General features: G+C 36.2%; 1 protein-coding gene across 1 annotated transcript in view; it reads right to left on the bottom strand.

Moving 5' to 3' along the window:
* CAMKMT (calmodulin-lysine N-methyltransferase) overlaps positions 1–24,032 on the bottom strand; it is a 221,771-nt gene that overhangs the window by 20,808 nt on the left and 176,931 nt on the right. The window contains exons 5-8 of the mRNA XM_056357080.1: positions 21,574–21,628; positions 20,460–20,523; positions 15,297–15,363; positions 1,381–1,455 (exon numbers count right to left, since the gene is read on the bottom strand). Coding sequence (XP_056213055.1) covers positions 1,381–1,455; positions 15,297–15,363; positions 20,460–20,523; positions 21,574–21,628 — 261 coding nt within the window. The remainder of the gene's footprint in view (positions 1–1,380; positions 1,456–15,296; positions 15,364–20,459; positions 20,524–21,573; positions 21,629–24,032) is intronic.

Raw genomic sequence — 24,032 nt, 5'->3', positions numbered from 1 at the left:
TTACTTGCTGAAATCATATGGTGTTGTTTAGCTCCTTATTTTAATCAGATGATGCATCTCTGAGGCACATTATCAGTGATTATTTAGAAACCCTCCTCCGTCCTTTTTGGAAACAAAGAACTTTTTTGAAATTAAATGCTAAGAGAAATTAAGCACTGTTGCATTCTGTCAACAAATAGGTATTAGAAGGAAAAAAGATGACTAAACATGCTTTCTCCACTGCTATACAAAACCAGTAACTTTCCTGAAATAATAAATTTGCTTAAACAGCAAAATATCACAGCAAAAAGAAGAAAAAAAAAGCTTTAGTGGAATATTTTATTAGAAGCCACTTAAAAAGAACATTGTTTAAAAAGACAATAGACAGCTTCATACTTCCCTTTGCCTTTTTCCTTTATTTCTTAGTAAGGTACAGAAATCTGCTGAACTGAGCTGTCCTAGGAAGTCCCTGTTTTCAGAATTTGGTCTTTCACAGCAGTTATGTGCAAGAAAACATAAACGGCTTTTTCTGTTTTGGATATTTAAAGGGTCAAGAGCAAATATCCATGAAGGAAAAACAGATTCATTTAAAAGCACCTACTCCTCTAAATGAAATTTGCACATCTCTTTTTACACTGTCTCCATTTATGTAACACAAATAATTAATACTGTACCATTTTAAAAGTTACCATGCAGCAAACACTGCACAGCACAATTCTGCAAATCCAGTATCAGAAAAGGGTTGTGTCAATAATCAAATCTATTTGCATAAATTACTAAACAGTATACTGTGTTGTAACATGTATCTACCTTTTCACAAATCAAGTGCTGTACTTTTTTTTTTACTAAGAATTATAATTAACATGTGCCTGTGTAAATAATCTATGCCTACAAATACTGCTGTCAAATTGATTTAAGAAACAGAATGTGATGGGGGAAAAAAAGGTTTTGAAAATATTTTTTTCCTTGGAAAGATTTTCTGGGGAGCAAAAAAATATATCCCCTTATATCAATAGTCAGATCTTTCCTAAGAAGTAAGCTAATTGAGCTGTTTGTGTTGATAAACTCCCTTTTCTCCAGACTGTTCCTCACTGAGCCATAATTATTTGCAATTTGCCTAAGTCGTCCATTTACTGATACGTCAAGCATGAAACAGAGGCAATTCCAGAAAATGGAAATGCTTCTCAAAATCAATCTTTGGGAAATAATGTGGTAGAAGTTACTGTGTGATAGAAGACTACCTTATAACTGTCACATGGAGATGAATATTAATTTGTTGAGGTTAAGGTGGTTTTGTGCTTCATTTGTTGACTTTGCTTAGCCATCAGGCAAGCAGCACAGTACAATTACTCCAGCAAAGCTATATTTCTAACATGAGTTTTATGATTTTTATGTACTTACCAGTCAGCACACATAACAATGTCAAAATGTCCTTCCAGTTGAGAGACATCTGTCTCATTATCCCATCGTAAAATGCTAGAGGAAAAAAAGATTTAAAAAAAAAGAAAAGAAAAAAAGGACTTACATTTTTCATCTTGAGATTTTTAAAGTATTAATATTATTCTTATGTGACACAAAAGTGTTTTACAAAGTACACACTCGTTACTTTCAAAGATGAATATAAAAATATTATTCTGTACATTTTTAAGGTTTTAAATCTCAAAACGAAAGTGCTTTTTTTTTTTTTTTTGTTACACCAGAGAGGCAATCCACACGGGTTCTGACAAGTGGATCACCAACACATCTGTATTTCTGAACTGGCGACACATGTATGGTTTCAGCTTTTTACCCTTTAACACCACTGCATGAGGAAGTGAAGTCAAAGTATTGACAATCTGAATGAAACACGGATTTACAGAATAGATGTGAATTCATGGATCTCCGTTACATCTGGCAGGCAAGCCAGTGGTGTTTCTCATTGATGAAGTGAGCATTCGCTTGGGCTGGAGGGAGGAGGGACAGGGTGAAAAACTGCCAAGCTTAACTTCAATGCCAGATATGTTGCCTCAGGCAAGCTAAAAAATACAGCAGTGCTGACTCTGTCAACACCTATTCTCTCATAGGTGATAAGTTATTTAATTCTAAGGTACCCAACAGTAGGCAGAAATGCACATATGTACAAAGTTCTTGTTTATAAATGGTGCCGATTTATGTAGCTGTCACGAAGAATTTCAGTACTTTGCTCCTATTTAAAAACAGCAACTACTATTGGAATTTACCGCATACTTAAAGTATCATTACCCCGAAGATTTGAAGCTGCATTTCTATTTCTAGACTATTTTTTTAAAAAGAACCTATCCTTCTTTTTCATTTCCTGGTTATTTATAATAGAAAGTAGATAAATATTTATGGGAAAAGCACTTGTGGGGGAAGGGTCTAATCTGATCTTGTCAGGTTGTGCATGCTTATCTCAGTTTTGTATGAGTCTTGACCAAATAGACCCTTTAGTCTTCCCGCAGCTATAATCTACTTCTGGTTAAAAGCCATCTCCATTCACATCCTACTCCTAATATTTAACTGAGGATCAGTTATAATGTATTCATTCAGAAATGTTCCCTAAGTATACAGGGAAAAAAGGAAATTTTATACATAGACTAGACTATACTATATGCAAAAAAGGCTCATAAATATGTAGACAGATAGATATAGAGCCGTAAAGACGTAAGGCACCTCAATATGCATGTATGTGTGTACAGACACAAAATTTGAGAGAGACTGCTTTTAAAACATGGAAATTATGAAAGGGGAGGCCCAGTTGGTTGGGAAAGCTTTGATTATGTGGGGCTCAGTGTAACCGAACAGATCAGGACTCATTAGTCCATTTGCCCTCCTGGAATTTACTGTGACAATCCAAAGAGAGAAAAGAGTAGATTAATTTAATTTTTCCCCCTCAAATTGAAAGTAATCCAGATTTTAGAAGCCTAGGTAGCTTTGCACACTGGCACGCAGCAGGCATCCAGTAGTGGAAAGTGACAAAGGAGAGTTCTCACTCTCAGCTGCTGGCTGCCTGCTGGCTACCAGCGGCTTTTTCAACCCTGTTTCCGTGGAAACTTAGGTTAGAATGGTGAAAATTAGGTAAAGGTAAGTTTTGTGGGTTTAAAGCATGCACTCTAATACTTTAAGAATCCTGAAGCAGAACTGGAAATTGGTAGATGAACTGTGAGCCTTAAAAGGCCACCTTTGGTTCTCATTGCTACAGAAACAGAGATCTGATCAGTACCACTATAGGGATTTGAATTATGATTTTTTTTAACCCATATATTTACTATACTTCACACATACAGTTCAGAAGGCAGCAGAGGTGCCTCCTCCTGGAAAAAAAACCAAAACACCTCCCTCATGTTACTGTCAGGTTCCTGCCGAGCATCCGAAACACAGCATTTTCTGCGCACACCTACTGTAGGCACAAAGGAGTTTGTGTGGGTAGGTAAAAGCTCAGAAACCATAATGCTGAGCAAAATATGGAATTGACGAGTTGCCAGGAGCATGAGCAGTGGTGCAACGTAACCGGCATGTGTGCTGTTAGGAGTGAGCTCAGGGCCCCCCACACAGGCAAAGGCCAGTCTTCCTCCATTTTCCTGATCTAGCACCAGAACTGCTCTTGGTCTCTAGCTTCAACACAGTTGCATTCCTGAGAACACGATAATTATGCAAAGGCCAACGATAAATTTACATGCAAGATTTTCAAAATCAACTTTGCCATACATTTTCAAAAGGTACAGGAAAATCTTTATTCCTGTAGGGAAATACCCATATAAACTAAAGATACTTTTTATAAAATAAATACCAACAGGACTCATTGTGATCTCACTCAGGTGTATGCACACTGGTGGGAGAGATGCAACTACAGGCTGTATGTATTCACCCATGCTGCCTTTAGCCAAGTGCAAGTATGACTGGTAGGGGCAGTGTAGCTAGGGTACATGAAGGTCAATACCAGCTGCAACCTCTGAAACAGTTTTGATAGCTAACTCTGGCCTACCACATCTACACCGTTATACATTTAATGCTTCCACAAATTTGCATGAGCTGCAATCAAACATCTGCACCTACAACTGTAAAGCGGACGTGCCCTCGCATATCAGGGAATTGGAAACAATTCTGCTCAGAGTCAGCATTATTACATCATTAACACTGATGTCACAATCAGCTATTTTGAATTCTAGTGCTAACGAAAGTAGTGAATCAGAGTCAGGATGTATATAAATACCATCAACTAGTCATACAAGTTCCTGTAACCCAAACACAATTCCTGAATGTGAAGTACAGAAAACCCACTGATACTGGAAAACAACTCTGAGAAAGGCAAAGATGTGTATATGTATACCTAAATGTATGTATCTATATGTAGTAAGGGGGTGAGGAACAATAATTTCTTCAGGGATTATTAAGGATGTGACTCTTGAGCTTAGTGGTCAGACCTGAAAGAAATACTGAAGGCACCATGAAGTAAGGGCTGATTGCATTTCCATTTAAAAAAAAGCACTGCTAGGAAACCCAGGAAAGTGTTAGCAACAGAAATCTGAAATCTCAGTCTTTATGAAGTTTCCTTTAAAGGAAATAGACATAAGTATAAAAATATCATACCGCAAAAAGTCTTTTAAATCACCAGTATCATGTTGAGTGCCAGCATAAAATACTGAACAAAATAATTATTAATATTTTTCTTTTGTTCCCTTTCCACCTTTCCAGTGATGTTCAATTAGTGGAAATAAACCACTTTTTTTCTAAAGCCACTTTTCTTCCAGCAAAATAAGTTTTTAAGCTACAATATTTTTATGCCCTTTTTTTGAAGGAAGATTCTACTGTACTTACAGCTGAAATTATTTTGTAGATCTGAAAAATGTGCTTTACTCTGTATTTCTGTCCAAGCCACACCTTCAATGGCTGTTTTGTAAAAAAAAAAACCAAAACAAAACCAAAAAAACCCCCAACCCCAAACCCCCAAATCCCTAACATATTTAAGGCTGTGTAAAGCCCACACTTGACATTATTTTGTGCTGGTTTATGCACGTTTAGTTTCTTGCAATTGAGAACAGACAACTCAGTTGCAGCAGAAAAGGCTCTGAAACCCACTGGAAATATAAAAACAGGTTGCCAGCTTTTTTTTTGGCTACAACAAGAACATGAAAAAATGCAATAGAATGTGAGGGAAAAACACTACTGGCACTGCTCAGCTACTACTTAGGTCAAACTGATGGTGGCTGAAACTTAGTACCTGGCTGCTTTATGGCCTGTATCAAATGAATTTGACCAATTTTCAGAGAAAAAGTAGGCACATCACAAACCTATTACTATATTTAGCTATCTTGATGGTAGTCCTAGCAAAAAGGACAAGGACCAAATAAGCTATGGAGAATGAACTATCCTCTCACATGCAATAGGTGGCTTTTCGAGGTCGGGGTAAAGCATACTATCAAAACAGTCTGAGAAAATATGTACTGATGCTTTAGTTTCCTAGGCTGTCAACCTTACACCATTTTAAACAATAAATTAGTTTTAAAATCCCCCAAACAACACACAACACAATCAATGCATTTTTTTCTTTTTCTGCCCCCTGATTTATCTTTTAAATTGATGAGCAAGCTGAAAATGTGATTAGGTCAAGATAAAAAGAATTACAATGATAACAGAACAAGAAGATCAACTAAGGAGTAGAGACTTTAAGTACTACCAGTGTACCCTCAAATATCCCCTTGTATTTCAAAGAAAAAAAACCACAACAAAATAGCCAATGTTGCAGGAATAGTTACGGCAACCAAGGCTGCACTCCCTCTGCACAGTAATTCTAATTTATGGAGGATAGCCTGACAAATGTCAACACTTTCTTACACTGGTAAAGTATCTCAGCAATCTACAACAAAAGACCTGATTTTACCAGGTTTTTATTTCTCATGCAAAATTCCTCATTACTATTATTATTCAACTTCTGTTATTCAGTGTTTGTCTTCCTAGCGTATCTAGGCAGGTAACTTACATGAGAAAAAACAGGCTAAGTCTCTGACTGTTGAAAACTTGAAACATTTCCAAGTCCCTCTGAGACGTTTTTGTGATGAATGGCATAGGCTAGAGTAGCTCTCAAGTTAGCAGAAACACAGTTGTGCAGTTAAAGACAAAAAATCAAAATTAGAAGACAAAAGACACAAAAGGCTTACTTGATTCAAAATGTATTAGTAGTTTTAATAAAGATAAAAAAAATTGTCCCACTTAGCAGATGAACAACTACCAAGAACCCCTATCTACCCACCCCTCTTCTTTTCATATTTTAATTTAGGCTTCAGTCTTGAAAAGCATTATCATTGGTAAGTATATTGGTTCAAGTAAAAGATTTTGTCTCGGGGTTTTTATGACTTTCTCTATGACATTAACTAAGCAAGTTCATTATCACATTAACAAAAAGCATAATCGGGATGTTTCTCTACACCTTGATCTTTGTTTGAGATCCCTCAGTTTTGTATAAAGATCAAGAAGATGGATTTCAATTCAGCGACAGAGGCAATCTGTACACCTATCATTACAACTCCTGTGAGGAGTCTTGCAAATTTGCCTACTATAATTTCCCCATCTTTATGATTATATTCTCATTAGGTTGCTCTTACTCCTCCACCTTCTTTCACCTTCTGCCTTTCTTATCTTCACTGCTTCACTGAGGTTTGTATTCTTATCCATTATCTCATACCCTACAGTGCATACCTGGTTTGAAGGTACCAACGCTAAGTTTTCAACCACAGCTACCCCACATCAGCCATTCTCCCTTTCCTCTCACATTTCTAAGCAGTTTGAATGTGGTATTTACAAATGCTGATGAACATTTCCTTCAAGAATCTCGTTGCAGGTTTTGGCAACTTCCACATCACTTATCTACTCTGGTTAAAGTATACTGATAATTTCTCTGAGCTAGACTCAAAATCTCCACTTTATCCTCATTCTTTTGGACCTTTCTTCTCTCTTCAGCCCAGTAAAATCTTGATATTAATTAGACTTTTTAACTTCACTATCCTGTTTGTTTTTTTTTTTTTTTAGTTGTCTCTTACTGTTTTTCCAATGTGCTTTTCTAAAGATTATCTTCAAACTTTTCCCACATCTCTGATCATTTCACGATGATCCACCTCAACCTCTTTTTCCTCTGAATTTTACTTCTGGGCTATCTCATCCATAAAAGCTAAATCCAGCTACTCACTTCTCTACTACACACTGTGTATCCAGATTCACAACTCAGTATTTTTCATAGCCTCAGTGAGTGAGAAGCTCATCATCCCTAAAGCATAAGGCATTGTCGTTACCACCTTTTCTTGATCCCTTTGGACATAACCATAAATTCCAGTCTGTAATCTGGATTTAGAGCTTCCTCTATATTTGCATACCTCAGCTCTGTTCAGATTTTGCTGCTTCTCTCTGCCTAGCGTGTTAAGAAGTTTCTTATCTATGCACTCAATCCCTTGACTATGTCATCATCACTTACAACTTAACATCACAATGTTGTTCTCTCTGCTCTTGGAAAATGCAGTCTTTCTGTATTAATATTTATTCAGTGGGCTGCTGCAAAAATGGTTTTTCTTGCCTACAACCCTGATCTTGTCACCTTTCTCTTTGTATTCCTTCAGGTAAGATGTAAGTCTTCTTTTCCAAATAGTTCACAACAGTTCAATTCTCTATTTTTTATCTCTCATTCAATATTGCAAAGACATGTTCCTTCTTTAATTAGCCCTAATGTCAGTCTACATCTCCCACTTCACTTTTCAAGCAAGCACATTTACAATTTTCTTCCACTACGTCATCCATGAATGTCCGCAAACTTACTCTGTTATCCTTGAAACTCTCCTTTAAAATAGAACTTCCGAAAACCTGAAAAGAAGCTAGGCTGCTCTTGTGCCTCCAACCCTATCATGCTGACTTCAGTCATCCTTATCATCCTTTCTCACCATACCTACCTCTGGTCTTAGACCATACATTCTCTAACACAAACTGCTTTTTTGCTCTGTCTTTATACAATGCCTGGTACAACACATGATGGAACTTCATCACATTAATGTAGTAATAGGAAAGAAGAAAACCCACCAAAACCAACTATGGGTCCCTTCTAATTAGAGACATTCTATGACTCCAGGTTTTCCTGCCTAGAAGTTACTTTTTAAAAATATGATAAAGTTACATGCTTCCCCTATTCCTTATTCTAAGAACATATTTTCTCTCTCTTATTATGTACAACAGATTTTGCTAAAATTCAGATGGGAACATTACAGTTTTGTTTTCAAAAATAACAGTCCTAACACTTACACATTTGCTGCATATCAAAAGCTACTACATTTCTGGGACATAATAAATACACTGCATGTAAATACAACTGTTGCAGAATCAAGTTTTCCATTTTGTAGACACACCATAGCCCAACATTCAGCACAAGTGTGGCTATTTTTTAAAAAGAAGTGAGAAAATCTTGCATAAAAATGTTATTACTAAAAAAGAACCACTGGTGTTTTTGAATTTGCCTTTTCACATTCCTCCTCTACATCAATACATTCTAAATCAGTCTTTATTAATGAGATTGACTACTACTTTTAGCAAGGTTCATGTAGTACATTATGCACAAAATGGATGGTTCTCACATTCTAATTCAGACTGATATGGCATAAAAAACCACATCATGTCAAACTGCAAGACAGCATAAGCACATGTGGCACAACCATACTGGTCAGATCATTGAACGAAAGCTTTGTAGAAGTTCATTTTGTGTAAAAATATGAAGGAAAATATGACAGTTTCTTGTTCTATGGAAAATAGTCTATCCATGAATACGGGAGGATAATCAAGGAAAGTAGAAAAACCAAAGAATGTGAAGTGAACCAGGCAGGTCCAGAAGGCCTGAACTGGAAGAAAAACCAAAAACAGCAGAGAAGGCATAATTCATTGGTGCCTGAATTCTGAGGGCAGAATGGAGCATAATTCCAAGACTTCAGATTTTTCTATCAAACCCATATATCTCAGGAAATTAATACACGTTTCAGAAAGATATCCAACTTGATTTAAACATATTCACTGCTTAAGAAACTACCACTTCCCATGGAAAGATGCTCTAATGTATTATCATTCTGTCAAATCTCATTTTTTTCTAGACTGAATTTGTCTAGCTTCAATTTTTCTACATCTTTTTTGGTACTTGTAAGCTAGATTTAAGAGTGACCTTCTATTAAAGGTTTTTTTTCCCCCACATGAGACTTTCAGATCAAAATAATTCATTTCTTAACCATCAAGTAATTCCTTTGACAAGTTAAGTAAACAGAGCTCTTTAACTCTCTCATTTCCAGACTCTGATTCACACTTCTGCTTCTTTCCTGAACCCCATTAATTTTCAGTATTTTGGATAACATTTGAATAACTGAATATTAATTGAATATTAATGAAATAAAGATAACACTGTAAGCATAATTTTGTCAAAATTTTGTTTTTTCCAACTTTGCTATGTCTGTGGCAAAGATTAGCTGAGAGCACTTGTGAAGGAGAGAGCCTCCTGAAAGTGTGTAAAATGTGCTTTTGAATGACTGTCTATTAACGTGGAGCCAAGGTGGAGAAGGAAGGGTAGATGAAGAGTACAATGGTAACAACACAAACAAGGAAACAGTGTAAAAGTTGGCTAAAAAGATGGGTACACAAAAGAGCATAGGAATAAAACAAGTAATCTTCAATTACATCTACAGTAACATCTTATGGACATTTTCCTTTAAAGCCCTGGGAAGAAAGATCAAAGTTCAATGGTCTCCATCTAGCCTTTCTGTCCAGTCCCAAAGAGTACAAGAGGAACAGTTTTACAAAATGCATGTTTTTAAGCTAAGAGACCATCATAAAACAGCCAAGGATTTGAGCAAGAACTATTTAAAACAATGCAATAGCTACACTTCTAGCTAGCACCCAGCTTTTCTCCCTGTTCTTCCAAACACATAGAAATTTCTCTATAAAGCTTGCTAAATTTTCTATTTTTTTCTCTTTATATACTTTTATCTGGTCACATAAAGAAGCCAGGTAAAACTACAATGCAATTTAAAATAAATTGCAACTTTATAAAATAATCACAACTGGGTGAAATACACAAATAGGAGAGGCTTGGAAGTTGGTGAAAGTAAGCTGGTATGGTCAAACAGTAAAAAAGGTTATTAGAAACAAGATGCCATTCATTCAAAAAGTCACACCCAAACAAAGAAAGGATCACAAGCCAGGAAGACAAAATATAATAATAAAACTAGACAGGCCAAAAATGAGTGTACACTGTCTTTTATTTTAAATCTTCCTGCCAGCTGATGATCACGATATAGAATGAGCACTCACAGAGGATAATCACATTTCAGAGAGGTGAAATTAATTCTTTGCATCAGTGCAAAGAATTCATTTCACTGTAGAAGAAACTGAACACAATTTCACCATAGAAGCCTTTTTTGATACAATTTCTGTAAAAGAAAGTCCTGTTTTATAAACTTTGAGCTCTTCAGTGATGCAAATAAGTATTCAGATAAAGGTGATGTGGGTAACACAGGCTGCTTCTGATTCCAAAAAGCTATTGGCAAAGACCCTCACCAACAACATTTAAGGAAAACAGACAGTCACTGGAGAAGGGTCCTGGCATGGCTAAATAATAGAACAAAAGACAGGGAACAGGGGAGTAGTAAATGGTCAGTTCTCACAATGGAGGAAGATAATCAGTGGAGTTCCCTTGGGACCTGTTCTATTCAACATGTTTACAAGAGATGAGCACTGAGGTGGCAAAGTCTGCTGATGTTAAGAAGTTATTCAAGATAGTAAGGAAAAGAGCAGACTGTGAAGAATTGCAGAAGGATGAAACTGAGTACCTGGACAATAAAATGACAGATGAAATTCGGTGTAGAGAAATGCAAAGTGCACAATGGGAAAAATAATTCTGGCTTGATAAAGAACATTAAGGTCTCTGAACTGACCATCATTGGAAAGCTCCTCATGTGACAGACTGTCATGAAAATACTAGCTCAGTGCTCAACTGCAGTCAAAAAAGCAAATCAATGTTAGGCATTTTTAGAAGAGGAACAGAAAGCATTCCACTGCATACATCTGTCATTTATGCACATTTTGAATGCGGTACTGACCACCCTCATCTGAAAATAAGTAAATTGAAATGTTCCTTGTGGCAGCTTCCTTCTTACCGAGCGATGCTGTCATGCAAGAGTGTTACATGAGGAAACTGGAAAAGTAGTTAGAAGAACGGGATTCCTTTAGGGTTGACAAATGCAAATTCAATAAATATATTTTCAGAAAGTTTGAATTTAGCAACCCTCAGGTCATTTTGATGAATGAAACCAGACAGAGAGTCTTTATTAAGGCTGTTCTACATTGATGGAACCTGTGACATGATGAGTTGAAATTAGGAAGGTTAGAAAGCTGGCATATTTGAAGAACATTACAGTAAGGTAAAATATTCATGTGTTGGCAGCTATAGAGAAAGAGGTAATATAAGAACAGAATCAAGACAATATAGTTCAGTGCTCTGTCACTGAGACCTCATTCACTATTATACTGGATGGCATTTAGTCTTCAGAAAGACGTTTTTACTTTTTAGGTTTAATTCTGCAATTTTATAAATTCATTACATTTGTAAGGAACACAAAAATTTGGGTAAGATTATAACCTATCTGTTAACCTTTACAGAGAAGGAATTGTCACTTTTGGTCACATGATCATACATTCTTGATGTGGGCTCCAATGCTGACTATGGAATGAACAAGGAATATGTGATACATTATTACTAATCGAATCAAAGGGTGCATCACACCACAAGCATTTATCTCACTGACTTGATGTTAAATGTACTTGTTTACGCTCTGACATGGAATGTAATCTCTCTGTGGCAGCTCTCAGCAAAACAACAGACTTGTCCACAGTCCTGTATCAGAAGCAAGTATACAAATTTTGTTCCTACCAGATTTTGGTCTTTTCAGACAAGGGAATCTGACGGAAGAACAAATTCCCTAGTAGGCAAGACAGACAGAGTCTATTAACCTTCAGAATATACTCTAAGCCTTCCTCTTTGATAATGTTTATCCCTCATGACATTTGTAATAACAAAAATTTTTCAAAATTTTACTATCGAAACCCCTGCTTCAAGAACAGCTCCACATTAAAACAAAGAGAAGAAAAAGAGTAGAGATCCCCTGACTTTGTTATTGGTAATTTAATCATAGGTGGACATGTTCAAAACGATGATATAATGCCTGTCAAACCAGTAACAATTGATGGTACAAAGACTGCTATCAGATAACTCATATGCTAAGTTATGGGGTAAAAAACATGATTCATAGATAATTTTTAAACTGTGAAAAAAAAATAACATTGTCAAACCCATACATAGGATTAATACACCTTCTTGGTGTATTAATAGTAATTACTCATTATTAGTAACTTGGCAGCATTACTGCACCTATTTCCAGTAAGCATAAGCAAAAAATTCTGAACATACTCATGAAAGCTAAAAATAAAATAGAATTGTATATCCACTGCTGAAATAAACTGTTTACGAAATATCTATTATTATATTATAACACTTAATATGACAAACTGCCAGTTTGGCTTACATTACTGTACTTTTAAACAATAATCAAGAGTTGGCAGAGAGCTAGATAAGTGCTCATTTGCTGCATTTTGTATAAATCTAAATAAATAAATGTATGGCAGGTTGTCCTAATCTATCTTCTCTTGGCTGTTACTAGATTGTTCCTTTTTGCGCCATACATGTTTTGGTATATTTTCCAAGTCTAGACTTACATGTCTGGAACAGTTACAAACTGACTCTTACTGATAATTTATGCTCCATGTGCAAGGAAAAGAGTACAAGATCCTGACATGAGATGAAGGAGCAGTGAGAAGAGTTTCTTCTGAATTATTTTTTTGTAAGAAAAGAATCTTGTAACTTTGTACGGGACAGTGTGCAAAGTTACAAGACTGGACACTGTTTAAATGATATGTTAGAGTGAGGAACATGCCTTCTCCAGATTAAGTGAATGTTGCAGTAAGTCACTTGAATACATTCCTATATTCACTTGCCTGCAAGAACTGATCAACATAAAAGAAGTCACCTAATGTCACTTTGCATGCCAGTGTTGCATTCTTCCCTACAAAACACTACATTTTCTTGTGGTTCTTTCCTCCCCTCAATTATCATTATATAACTAATGGTTTTGGTTGTAGGAAAAGTGAGTTAGGGAATATTTCAGATTTTACATCAGCCTTTTAGTTTCTCCAGGGCCTTGAGAAGTGATCGAATAACTTTGTTACTGCCTTCATCACATGTCACTTCTCAAATAACTAACCTTAATTTTGATAGGAAAAAGCAACCATTAATGTTTATAAGATAGAAAAATGCAAGATGATCATTATTTTGGGGATTAGAGAGTAATTTGAATACTTTTTAAATGAAACTTTACACTTACAAAAAATCTGCAACAAAAATCTTAAGAATGTAGAACTAAGAATCAAATTATGTATTTATTATAATAAGCCTTATGTTTTGATATAGCACTTCAACTTTATTTTGTAATTTAATTATTTTATTTATGCAAATATGGCCCCAAATGCTATTGCACTCAAGAAGTTAAACACTTGACATTTTTACTCCTTAAAATGCAACATTTTATGATGTCTAGATATGTTTATTAATTAGTGATTATTAACACCCAGTAAACAACATCATGTCTTGTAAAAACACAATCTTTCTTCACAGCGTGAGGCTGAAATCTATTATTCACTGATTCCATATGCTGAAATACACTCAAATGATCACAAATGACCTTAAGCATTAGATAAATGTAAATGAGGACAGGGTAGAAAATGTGCTTTTGATTGATATCTAAAAGACCAGGTTTGAAGTCTTGACAAGGGATGAAATCTGAAATCTCACACAAAGTAGACTGCAATTGGAAATCTGCAAAATCTGAGCTTCTGGGTGGACGTACCACACAGCCTCTCCTCAGCAGAGATGAGTGTCTGAGGCCGCTTACAAGAAGCGTACAGCACATGGAACCTGAAAGACCATTCCTGGGGCCCACGTGGCCCTTTGTCTACTTGGTAGGCACTTATTAGGATGCAGAGATATATCTCTAAGTTATATGCATGTACACTCTAACGAAGGCAGAATTTTTCTAATCCTAAGTGCTCACTAAAAAGAACTTCTCTAAGGATAAATGATGTGATCGATAGCCATTAAAATTTTATGGGTTTAACCCTCTATGTTAATAAGCTTATTCTGCTGTGACAGCTTGCCTTTCTCAGCCCTTTTTCAACTTTACTTTTGTCACTTTGAGAAGGACTGAGAGCCCTTCTGGAATGAGAATATTAAAAAAAGAAGAAGATTTAGACACACAATAAGAATGCACTATTTGCTCTCAGGTAGCCATCTCTAAGCACATTCTAATTCTTAACCCTATATCATGAATATGAAGTACTTTACAATTTACTTTTAAAATACTACAAGAGGTGAACACACTTCAAAATTTCATCTGCTTCCAGTCCCTACTGTACCTGGATATGCCTCAATGAAACAGTTAAACAGCTAACCTCAGTGGCACCACCTATTATAGGGTGGGTCATGAAGGGCTCTGGAGAGAATCTGAAACCAAATTCTCTGAACCTCTACAACATTCACCCTCCAGAGAATGCTTTTGGGGCCAACTTGGAGACAACAGAGCTGGCACACTATGAGAAGAATGCTGAGCGTGCCCTGCACCTTTGGACATAGTCAATGAGAGAAGGGTCCCAGCATGCTGTGCCTGGCTCCCATGCTCCCCATCTGTCTTTGCAGTGACAAGATAACTGATTGCACAGACACAGTGACTAAAAAGTGTCCCATGGATGCTCCGATGTCTACCTTGGGGGCAAATAGGATTTGTTGCCACCCTGAATTCTCAAAACTATTTAAAATGAAACTTGCCAGTGATTTAGGTACATTCATTCCAAGCCTCATATTCAGTGCAATGGGTAACGTTGACTCTGAAACAGCCAAATTTCAACCATTCTCTAAACCACAGCTTGAAGAAACATAATGTATGTTAAAAAAAATAAAAAGGAAAGCGAGGTTATGTCACTAATATTCATCATAGTCTATTTGCTATGTTAAAAAGCAATTAAATTTTTTTTTGATACTTCCAAACTTCTGTTCTGTATCACTTACATTGTATATACATCTGTGTCAGCATCAGTAGTATAGGTCACACTTTCACATTTTTGCATAATTTTTTGCAATTCACATTTACGTTAAATACACATTTACATGCAAGAATCAGTAAAACAGTTTAGTAGCATCTTACCAGCTTGACACTTTCTGAGCCTTAAATACTCCTGCATTTTGGTTTCTTGCGATGATCTCACTTACATCTGTACCATATAAGTTAAGACTTATCTACAAAACTAAAGCAGTAATAAAAATAATAAAAAATACTTTTCCCCACTGTTAATATCTTCATAATGTCTTTTATTTGTTTGATCTTTAATCTGTGCTAAGAGTCAGTCTTTTTTCAGAAGCATAAGTTCTACAATGCTGCTCCAGCGCATCAGCCATATATCTATGCAGCAATTTGCTCTTGTTGCTTACCTCTATTGACTGTTTCATTTAATGAATTGCTAGCCCTGTAGCTATAGGCCAGCAATATAGAGGACTGAAAAATATTTCCCATACCTTACATACATTTAAAGGTAACTACTGTTCGCAAATATAAGAATTATAACCATGGTGAACAGAATTTTTTTAGATGGTCACTTAATCTTCAGTTTAGTTTTGCTGCTTTTGACTGTATCACTAGATCACAGTGTTGGGATTTTGGAGGCTTAGGGGTTCTGAGTACCTGCCCTGCCACAAGACACATAGCTTTGCTCCTGGCTCTGTCTGGGTGAAATCCAATGCACAGCAGGAGCACCTTAACCTATAGGCAAGGGAGTTTCTAGTCCATTTGCTTTTTTGAGAATGGTTTGGAACCACCATAAAAGACAGTAGAGCGCAATAAATGCCTTTTCTTCCCCATAGGCACCGCAATAGTGCCTTAGCCTTGTGTCTCAATGCCTCAGCCTCATGGTTCAGATTCTTACAGTTTGGAAGATCAGGTCATACTTTGGTAGCCATTCAGGCAGGCCGAAGCAAGGGCTGCAAATGAAAAGTTTCAAGGGGAGCTGTGCCCTGTCATCTATGCCTAGAAAGATAACCTTCATAATCAATCATCTGTGGTTAGTCAGAAGCCACTGGCAGGAAAAGATGTAGCAAGTAATCGAAAATTATGAGAATACCAAATGTCACCCAGTGTGAATCTATAGGTATTTGAATGATTAACTCTCAAAATCAAAAAAATTATCTTAAATGGACATTTTTGGTAATGATGTCAATGATCCCTCCTTCTTATTGAAGACAGTGTTCTTATAGGAAAATTAAACACTAGTGTCAGGCTAATTTAAAATATCAGTGATGTATCTTTTTAATTGCTTTGCTGAAATCACATAATTTGCCTTCCTAATACGGTTGGCTATTTAGAAAAAGTTATTTTAGGAAAGCAAGTATACAAAAAATTTTTAAAAAAAGACAACTGACACTTTGTGAAGCCAAAACCTAGAAATGGAGTAGCAGGAAACTGGTTTAAACAAATCTCTGTAGTTTGGACATGCCTTTTAAATCTTTTTGACAATATACAATGAGAAGTAGTAATGAATGGTCTATACCTGTGAAGTAAAAGGAAGGCATAAATAAAAGCATGCTATTTTTAAGTAGAGGCAGAAATAACATTGGTGATAAATTAGCTACACTGCACTTAAATTATATAACTGAGCAAAACTATTAATAATTGTTGTAAACATGTTAACACTAGCATTTTTTAAATAATTTATGAGCCCATGTCTTCAAGCATTCAGGCTGAACATGACCTTTCTAACCTAAATTTCCCAGGACTGTTGAAAGATCCATACACTATATTTTAATGGCCATTATAGTGCACTGCAACAATGTTTTGTATTATTGATGCTTTCAGACAGTAGTTCAAGTCACCAGTGCATGGTGTGAAACAGAGCTAAGGCAGAAGGTACACAGCCTCTCTGGAATAGGAGACATTTTTTTCTAAAAATGAACCTCATCCTTGGTTTGGACATGTTGAACCGTGTATAGATGCTTCCACTGTTCTGGGGAAATAGAATTTGATGTTCATGACTCACTATGTCACAGATACTACCTAAGTTGGAAAATTTGTATCTGACTGGATATCACTCAAAATTACAAAAGGGGGTGAATCTGATAACTTTGCCTATGTATTATTATTCACTTGAAATATCTACATTTTTCTTTTTAATACTTTATTTAAATGATCCTAAAAGAACTTACATAGAACACACTAAAGCAACAATGAAGTTTTGAACAAAGCTGCAAAAGCAAAAACCTGTCTTTATTTTATTGACTTTGCAATATAAATGATCTGTTAATCAATTAAAACCTGTCCATGATAAGCAAAAGGAGTGAGTGGAAGTCTTTTAAATGGACTAGTAACTGAAATAATCATATCCTTTTAAACCTCATGCATAAGACCATTGATTAATATAAAATATAGCTATATATTTCACAATGAAATGGTTAAAATGGCAATTATTTGAAATTAACATATTTGTAAATTGTTTTTAACTTGTAACATTTCAATAACATATCCTAATATAAATATTGAAAACATACATAGTGAATACTAAATGTGGAAGTATGAAATGGAGAGTAATATGAAGAATGTCAAAAATTAAAAGAAAAATCAAATCCTCAAAAGCTTGAGACTTCATAAAGCAAAGCTGTTAGTTACGCTCACTGAATAGTGATAACAACAACAAAACCAACAATAATTATGATGATGATGATAATACAAAGGCAGATTCTCAGATGCAATGCACTATTGCCAGGTCGATTTTCAATTACTTTTCACTGATGTATTCATTTGTTTCTTAATGTGCTCATCTTGCCCATTAAGAATAATTAGCAGGCTTGCTTGGTGATTTCCTGGCTTCTGACAGTGATTTTTTTTTGTTGTTGTTGTTGACAACCACTTTTACTTTTTGGAAAGTAATTTTTGGATATTATAGTATGACTGGCATGTAATTTAAGCTTCCTAAGAAATTTAAAGGGAAGATGTAAACAGTAATTTTTAAACAAGATTATTTTAATCTATAATACCTACATAAAAAGCATAATACTAGGTATTAACTATTCCTGAAGAGCAAAATCTAGAAAAGAAAACAGTATTTTATCCCACAGTAATTTCATTTGGTATGCTAAACAATTAAAAAATACCATCAGTAATAATAAAAATGAGTAGAAATACATCATCTGTGGTCTGGTGCACTTGGGGCCAAACACTATTTCCACTTACTCTAAAAATTCTTCCCGATTTCAGTGAGTCTGGTGTGGCTGAAACAGATCTAAATTTAGCCTAAACTTCTGTTATATATAGCTCGTCACTATAGAAAAGAATGCAAAGAAAACTACTTTAAGACAGATCATAAAATTACTACTGAAGTCCATAAAACACATAAAATGCAACATAAATTTTATTATGTGCACTTTTAAGAATACACTCCATCTACACTGTAAAGTTCTTAGTCTGCTGCACTTTGGCACCCTGCTAATATTAAGCCCATTGTAAAATCCAACACAATAAAAGCACTTTGAATGCTGAGCCTTCAGCACCAAATGTTAAAAAAGAAAAATAAATTCCTGTTAGAGCCTTGCACCAATCACTTCTCTGAAAGGGATTCACTGAGTGAATACAGATGAAGACCTCTTGTAAGACTTTCGGAAATAAAAGATATTTCTAAAACATGTTGTGAAAAATTAAGGTGTGTTAATTAGATGACTTTAACAGTATCTTCTTAAGGAATAAAAGCACTTTAATGTGTTTAATTCCAAAGACAGAGTGAATAATTTTAGCACTCACCAATTTTCCTTGCTATAGAAGACTTCTAAATTTCAAAAAAGTTCAGGTATGTTTATGGAATCTACTATGCAAGATATTTGCTGACTTGATGATTACTGAGCTCACCTGAAGATTTCTGTGGGTAAAATGACCTTCTGTTAAATACCTATGCTTCTACAAAACATCAGTTTGTTTTGTTAGGCTAGTTTTGAAACACTTTCTTCCTCCCATGTTTTTTGTCTTCATAATGACATCAAAGAAAAATTGGAAGGGGTGATGCTGATTAAAATCCACAGAATAATGAATACTTCCTCCACAAGACATCAGTATAACAAACTAGAATTTATCAAAATAAAAATCCCTGGAATAAAACTGAGAACTTGCATTTTCATGAAAAGGAGACTATTATAAGCCTTCCTTCAAGTTTTAAAAGATATGATCTAGGATTGGCTGTTTTTTCCATGAAATTGTTAAAGTGTTGTAAGCAATTATAGTTACCTCAGTTACCGCTGAGAAAGTCTTTTTAAAAGGTAGTGGCTAATATTATTATACTACTATGTCTCTTTTTTAACAGTCATCTGCAACTGCAATTTTTTTAAACCACAGATAAGTTTAACTTTTTTTTTTTCACTAAATACTCATTACGTTAGCTCAAATACATACAAAACTCAAATCTAAGTAATTTTGATGATGCAGTGGTCAAAACCTGAAAAACTAGTCTGCCTTAAAATGCAAATGGAAAGATTACTAAGGAACAAAAGCAAATAGATAGCTTCCTTTTTTCCCTCTCGATTTCTAAGGGCTATTAGTATTCACTGTATATATCTGTTCTTGTTCTGTGCTGATATTTAATGGGGCCACAAATCATGCCCACTCATTCTCTTGCTTAGCCAAAGTCCAGTTCAATTTTCTGAACTCTGTGTTTATATTAGAAAGGCATAATAGCAATTTATTCTAATATAAGAAATATTATAAAATATTTTTTACAAGGGACAGAGGAGTTTCACAATGCTACATCAAGAGAAATAATGATAAATTGATAATTGATTAAGCACACTAAATGGGTAATTTGTAGGCAGTTATAACTTAGCAGCAACAATGAAACCATTCACTTCAATATCTGCTGGAAAAGCTACGACAGTATACAAATAGTGGGTATGTTTTAAGAGGCTAGTATCTGAAAGTAAAAAAAACCCAAATAAAATCTAGTTCTGCAAAATGGATATGTGGAGAGGAGCTAATGATTTGATTCACTGCTACACCTCCTGTAATGTGCAGCATACACACAAGGAATCTTTCAGCACTCAACCACAAGACAAATATTTACTACTGTACTTGCTCTATACCAACACGTACATTTTTAATTAAAGAAGAAAATGTGGCATTTATTGTGGGGAAGCTGTAGCTCTCTTCAAGATATTTTTTTAATTACTTATGTGGGGACTTTTTCTTAATATACCCCATGCTGTCTGTCTTTATATCGATTGTTACTCAGCCAGTAAAAAGGAACGAGCACAACAAACCAGTTTTCTATCTGAATAAGGATACTTTTGATGGCCTTTTCATTTCCATCAGTTAACAGAACTTCTTTGACATCTGCAGAAATAGCAACCTGAAAAAAAGAGCACAGCAAACAATGAGCAAATATGCTTGTCTGTGTGGAAGTGAAGACAGGAGTGACAAGCCTTCAGTATCATGCTTCCTCACCTATTTCTCTGTAACAATCTTCAATCTTTTTTCATTTTATGTCTGCATTATTTTAATCATTCAATCAAATCAGTCAATACTTTTATCATTCCATTTGCGGGAGCCTCTATCTTGCTATCATTCTGTTCCGTAATTGCATTGTGACAGCCGATGATGGTATTCTGAGAGGCTTTCATTTGCGGGCTTCTGTTTATCTAGTAGAGCCATCATACAAGGCTGTCACTCTGCCTTTCAGCTTGCTTCTGTCTGACTGCCTGATGCCCTTCATATAACTTTGCATTGCAGGCAGATGGCTTTGTAAGGGTAATTTTTTTGTGAGCTTTGACATGCTCGCACATTGGGCTGTAACCTCGACACATTGTATAAGAGCGACAGGTTTGTCAAATGCCAATCAGTGTAACAATATGCTTTTATTTGTAGAGACATAAAAACTTGTCTAATGCACTGCACTGCTACATAATATCTCCTGAATACATGACTCAGAACCCAGAGAATGGTGAACGACTCTCCTGAATGGCCAATCTAATTCAAAAGAATCTAATTACCGAGAGCTCTGGATCATGTTTGTTGGTGTAATAATGCAGGCAAAACATTAGCAGCTATATCATGGTGCTCCAACTGTGATTCGCCAGGCTATTCCTGTATCTTAGCAAATGGGACTATAATCTGAAAAAAAAAATGCTTCGACTATGGCAATGAAAGACAGACCGTACGTGGCCTGGAATGTCACAACAAAAGATATTGACTACACGGAGGTAAAATGTTTCTGCTCATCGAGGCAACCATAAAATCAATATGATACGAAAGCAAGTCAATCTAGAAGGTCTCTCAAGACTCTGCAGCTTGACCGCAGCTGAGGCTGTTGACAGTTCTCTGACCCAGCAGTTGGAGGCACTGGAACATTTTTCCTTTTGTTTCTTCCTCTGAATGGGATTGGAATTGAGAAAAGACCTACCATGAGCCCAGCCAAGCATGTCATGCCACCCCCTAGCTCACACACAGCAAGGTCCCTGAAAGAGAGAAAGGAAATGGTAGAACCCATACAAATTAGATGAAAATGGTCAGAGAGACATATATGTTACAAGAACAAATTGCCATCTGCAGTAAGAACTGAGCTACCAGGAAGTTGTAGAGACATGACTAGGCTACCTCATGTCGTTTTGCGTTTTAAAAATAATTATGAAATAGAAAAGTCACAAAGCAGGCAAATCAGTGGGGGTTCCCTCATTAGTGTTCAGTGCAACATTACCACCGCTGAGCTGAAAAATCTGAGAAGGTTCCCTTTTTTCCCTTGTCAATGGCTCTGTCTTTTAGAACTAAACTAGCTAGAGTAGCGAAAGATAATTGTTAGGAAAGGATAACAATGTTAATCCACATTCATTATTGCAAAAACAGTTAGAGAAGTAAATGAGGAAATTAATATTATTTATATATCTCTCCATATAGTTATGCCTAAAAGCCTTTTTATATAAAAAGAGAGTAGTTTTAAAACAAGCCATATACCACAAAACAATTACACACGAAGAAATCCGATCCTTCAATTAGCACTTAAAACTGCAAGTGACCTACAAACAATGCTGTTATGAACAACGATGGGAACAGCAAACAGTTAAGCCACAGAAAACGGAACGAAGTTAGTGTCAAGAGCCTAAACTGAGCCCAAGCAGAGGGTTGAATACATGGTCTAAAAGGCTGCTTTTAACTTAGACCATACTGAGCTGTTATTAAGACGTGCATGTGAAATATAATTTGGCGCAGAGCGTGCCGGATGGGAGCTTGCAGGGGGAGCCACAAAGAATGTCCTCCCGAGCCATGGCCTGCCCCAGGAGGGGAGGAGGGAGGGACGCTGACCCCGCGCCGAAACTGCATGGAGCGGCGTCCAGGGCACGGCGGAGCCTCCGTTTAGGAACACGCTGCTTTATAGCTAAATCTGCAGCAACTGTTACAGCTGGCAGAAACATTCCCATTGAGACATTTTTGACAGGCAGAAAATGGAATTTCAGCTAAACAGATTTTTTTTGGTGTACCTTTTATTGTCCCCTAAAACACCAACATTTGAAAACCTGTTTTTATGTGAAAGTACTACCTTCCTACTCGCTTGACTCTGATGTTTAGGAAGAGCATCTAGGATACCATATCAATATCAGTAGATAGATGCTGATATTTTGTTTGCTGAGCTGCTGTCTGGATGGGATAGATTTATTTTTCTCAAGACTACAAATTTTATTTGAAAAAAGTCTAGTTGTCCTATTTCATGGAAATGAGACCAAAGACGGGCACAGTTTGGAGGAACAAGCTGTACGTAAACCCAATAACAGATGTGGGAAATTTGCTGTTTGTGGTTTAAATGGAATGATTATAGGTTTTTCCTCACATAAGTTTTTATTTTTCTACACCATATATGTCATATATATTAAAAGCATACACGTATGGTTATATATATGAGATTTACAAGGCACTTAATCCTTTGTAAGAGTCATGCTTATTGAAATAAACGCAGGAAGGAGCTAGTGTGGGAGTTTTAGTGCATTTTGAACCAAATTTTTATGTACTTAATATACCAGCATATACACATCCATACTTACACATAAAAATAATTTATTTCAGTGCAAAGTTCCCTTATTAACAGATTTTAAAAATAATATCTCTTTTAGGCAATATTTAGTGACATTTATCCAAGATAATTAAAATCAGAAACTCTGCTCTGAAGGTACTGTTGAGAGGGCATAATCCTGAGAAATCAGGATGTGAAACTGCCCATTTCCTCCACAGAAGTGTGACTGATCAGTCTCTGAGTATCCAGGCTTGCATACCCAAACCAGGAAAACACCCTTTTAGTGAGCAGCCCGGGGAGGTTTGCTGTGAAGAGCCTCTGAGAGCAAGCACAGCATATGGGCCATGGCACAGGCTGGATGGCAAAGTGCTACAGGGACACCACGACAGCAGCAAAAGTCACACAATACAGTGCCCAGCTAGACTTGGAAGAATGAGCAACAACGGCCAAATTGGGTGTGTTAGCTGCCTCCTCTAACAGGGTGGGCTTCGTTCAGGTGGTGGACCAAGTAGAAACGAGGCTTTACAAACCAGGGCATGCTTTGGTGCCACATCTTTGACTTCAGATAGGAGTCTGAGCCAGCTGCAGGAACCAGGTCACGGCTGATATGCTTTCAGCTTTGGTACAAGGGGCAGGGACTTACAGGTTGGTCCTCTGTATTTTACCAACACTATATGTACGCAGACTGAAGGATTTCATAGAGTCCAACCTTGTTTACTTGGTATTAGCCTTGCACGCTCACTCAGAACACAATTTATGCCTCCAAATGCGTTGTTATAATGGCTTTTCTTGCACTCCACTCATCCTCTGGACAATGAAACTTCAAGGATTTCCAAGTGCAAAGCTCTGTACACTCAAGG

Source organism: Falco biarmicus, chromosome 12, assembly GCF_023638135.1.
Source record: "Falco biarmicus isolate bFalBia1 chromosome 12, bFalBia1.pri, whole genome shotgun sequence".
In the NCBI taxonomy this organism is placed as follows: domain Eukaryota; kingdom Metazoa; phylum Chordata; class Aves; order Falconiformes; family Falconidae; genus Falco; species Falco biarmicus.
Note: the sequence above shows the minus strand (reverse complement) of the source record. Positions and strands in the feature narration are given on the sequence as shown.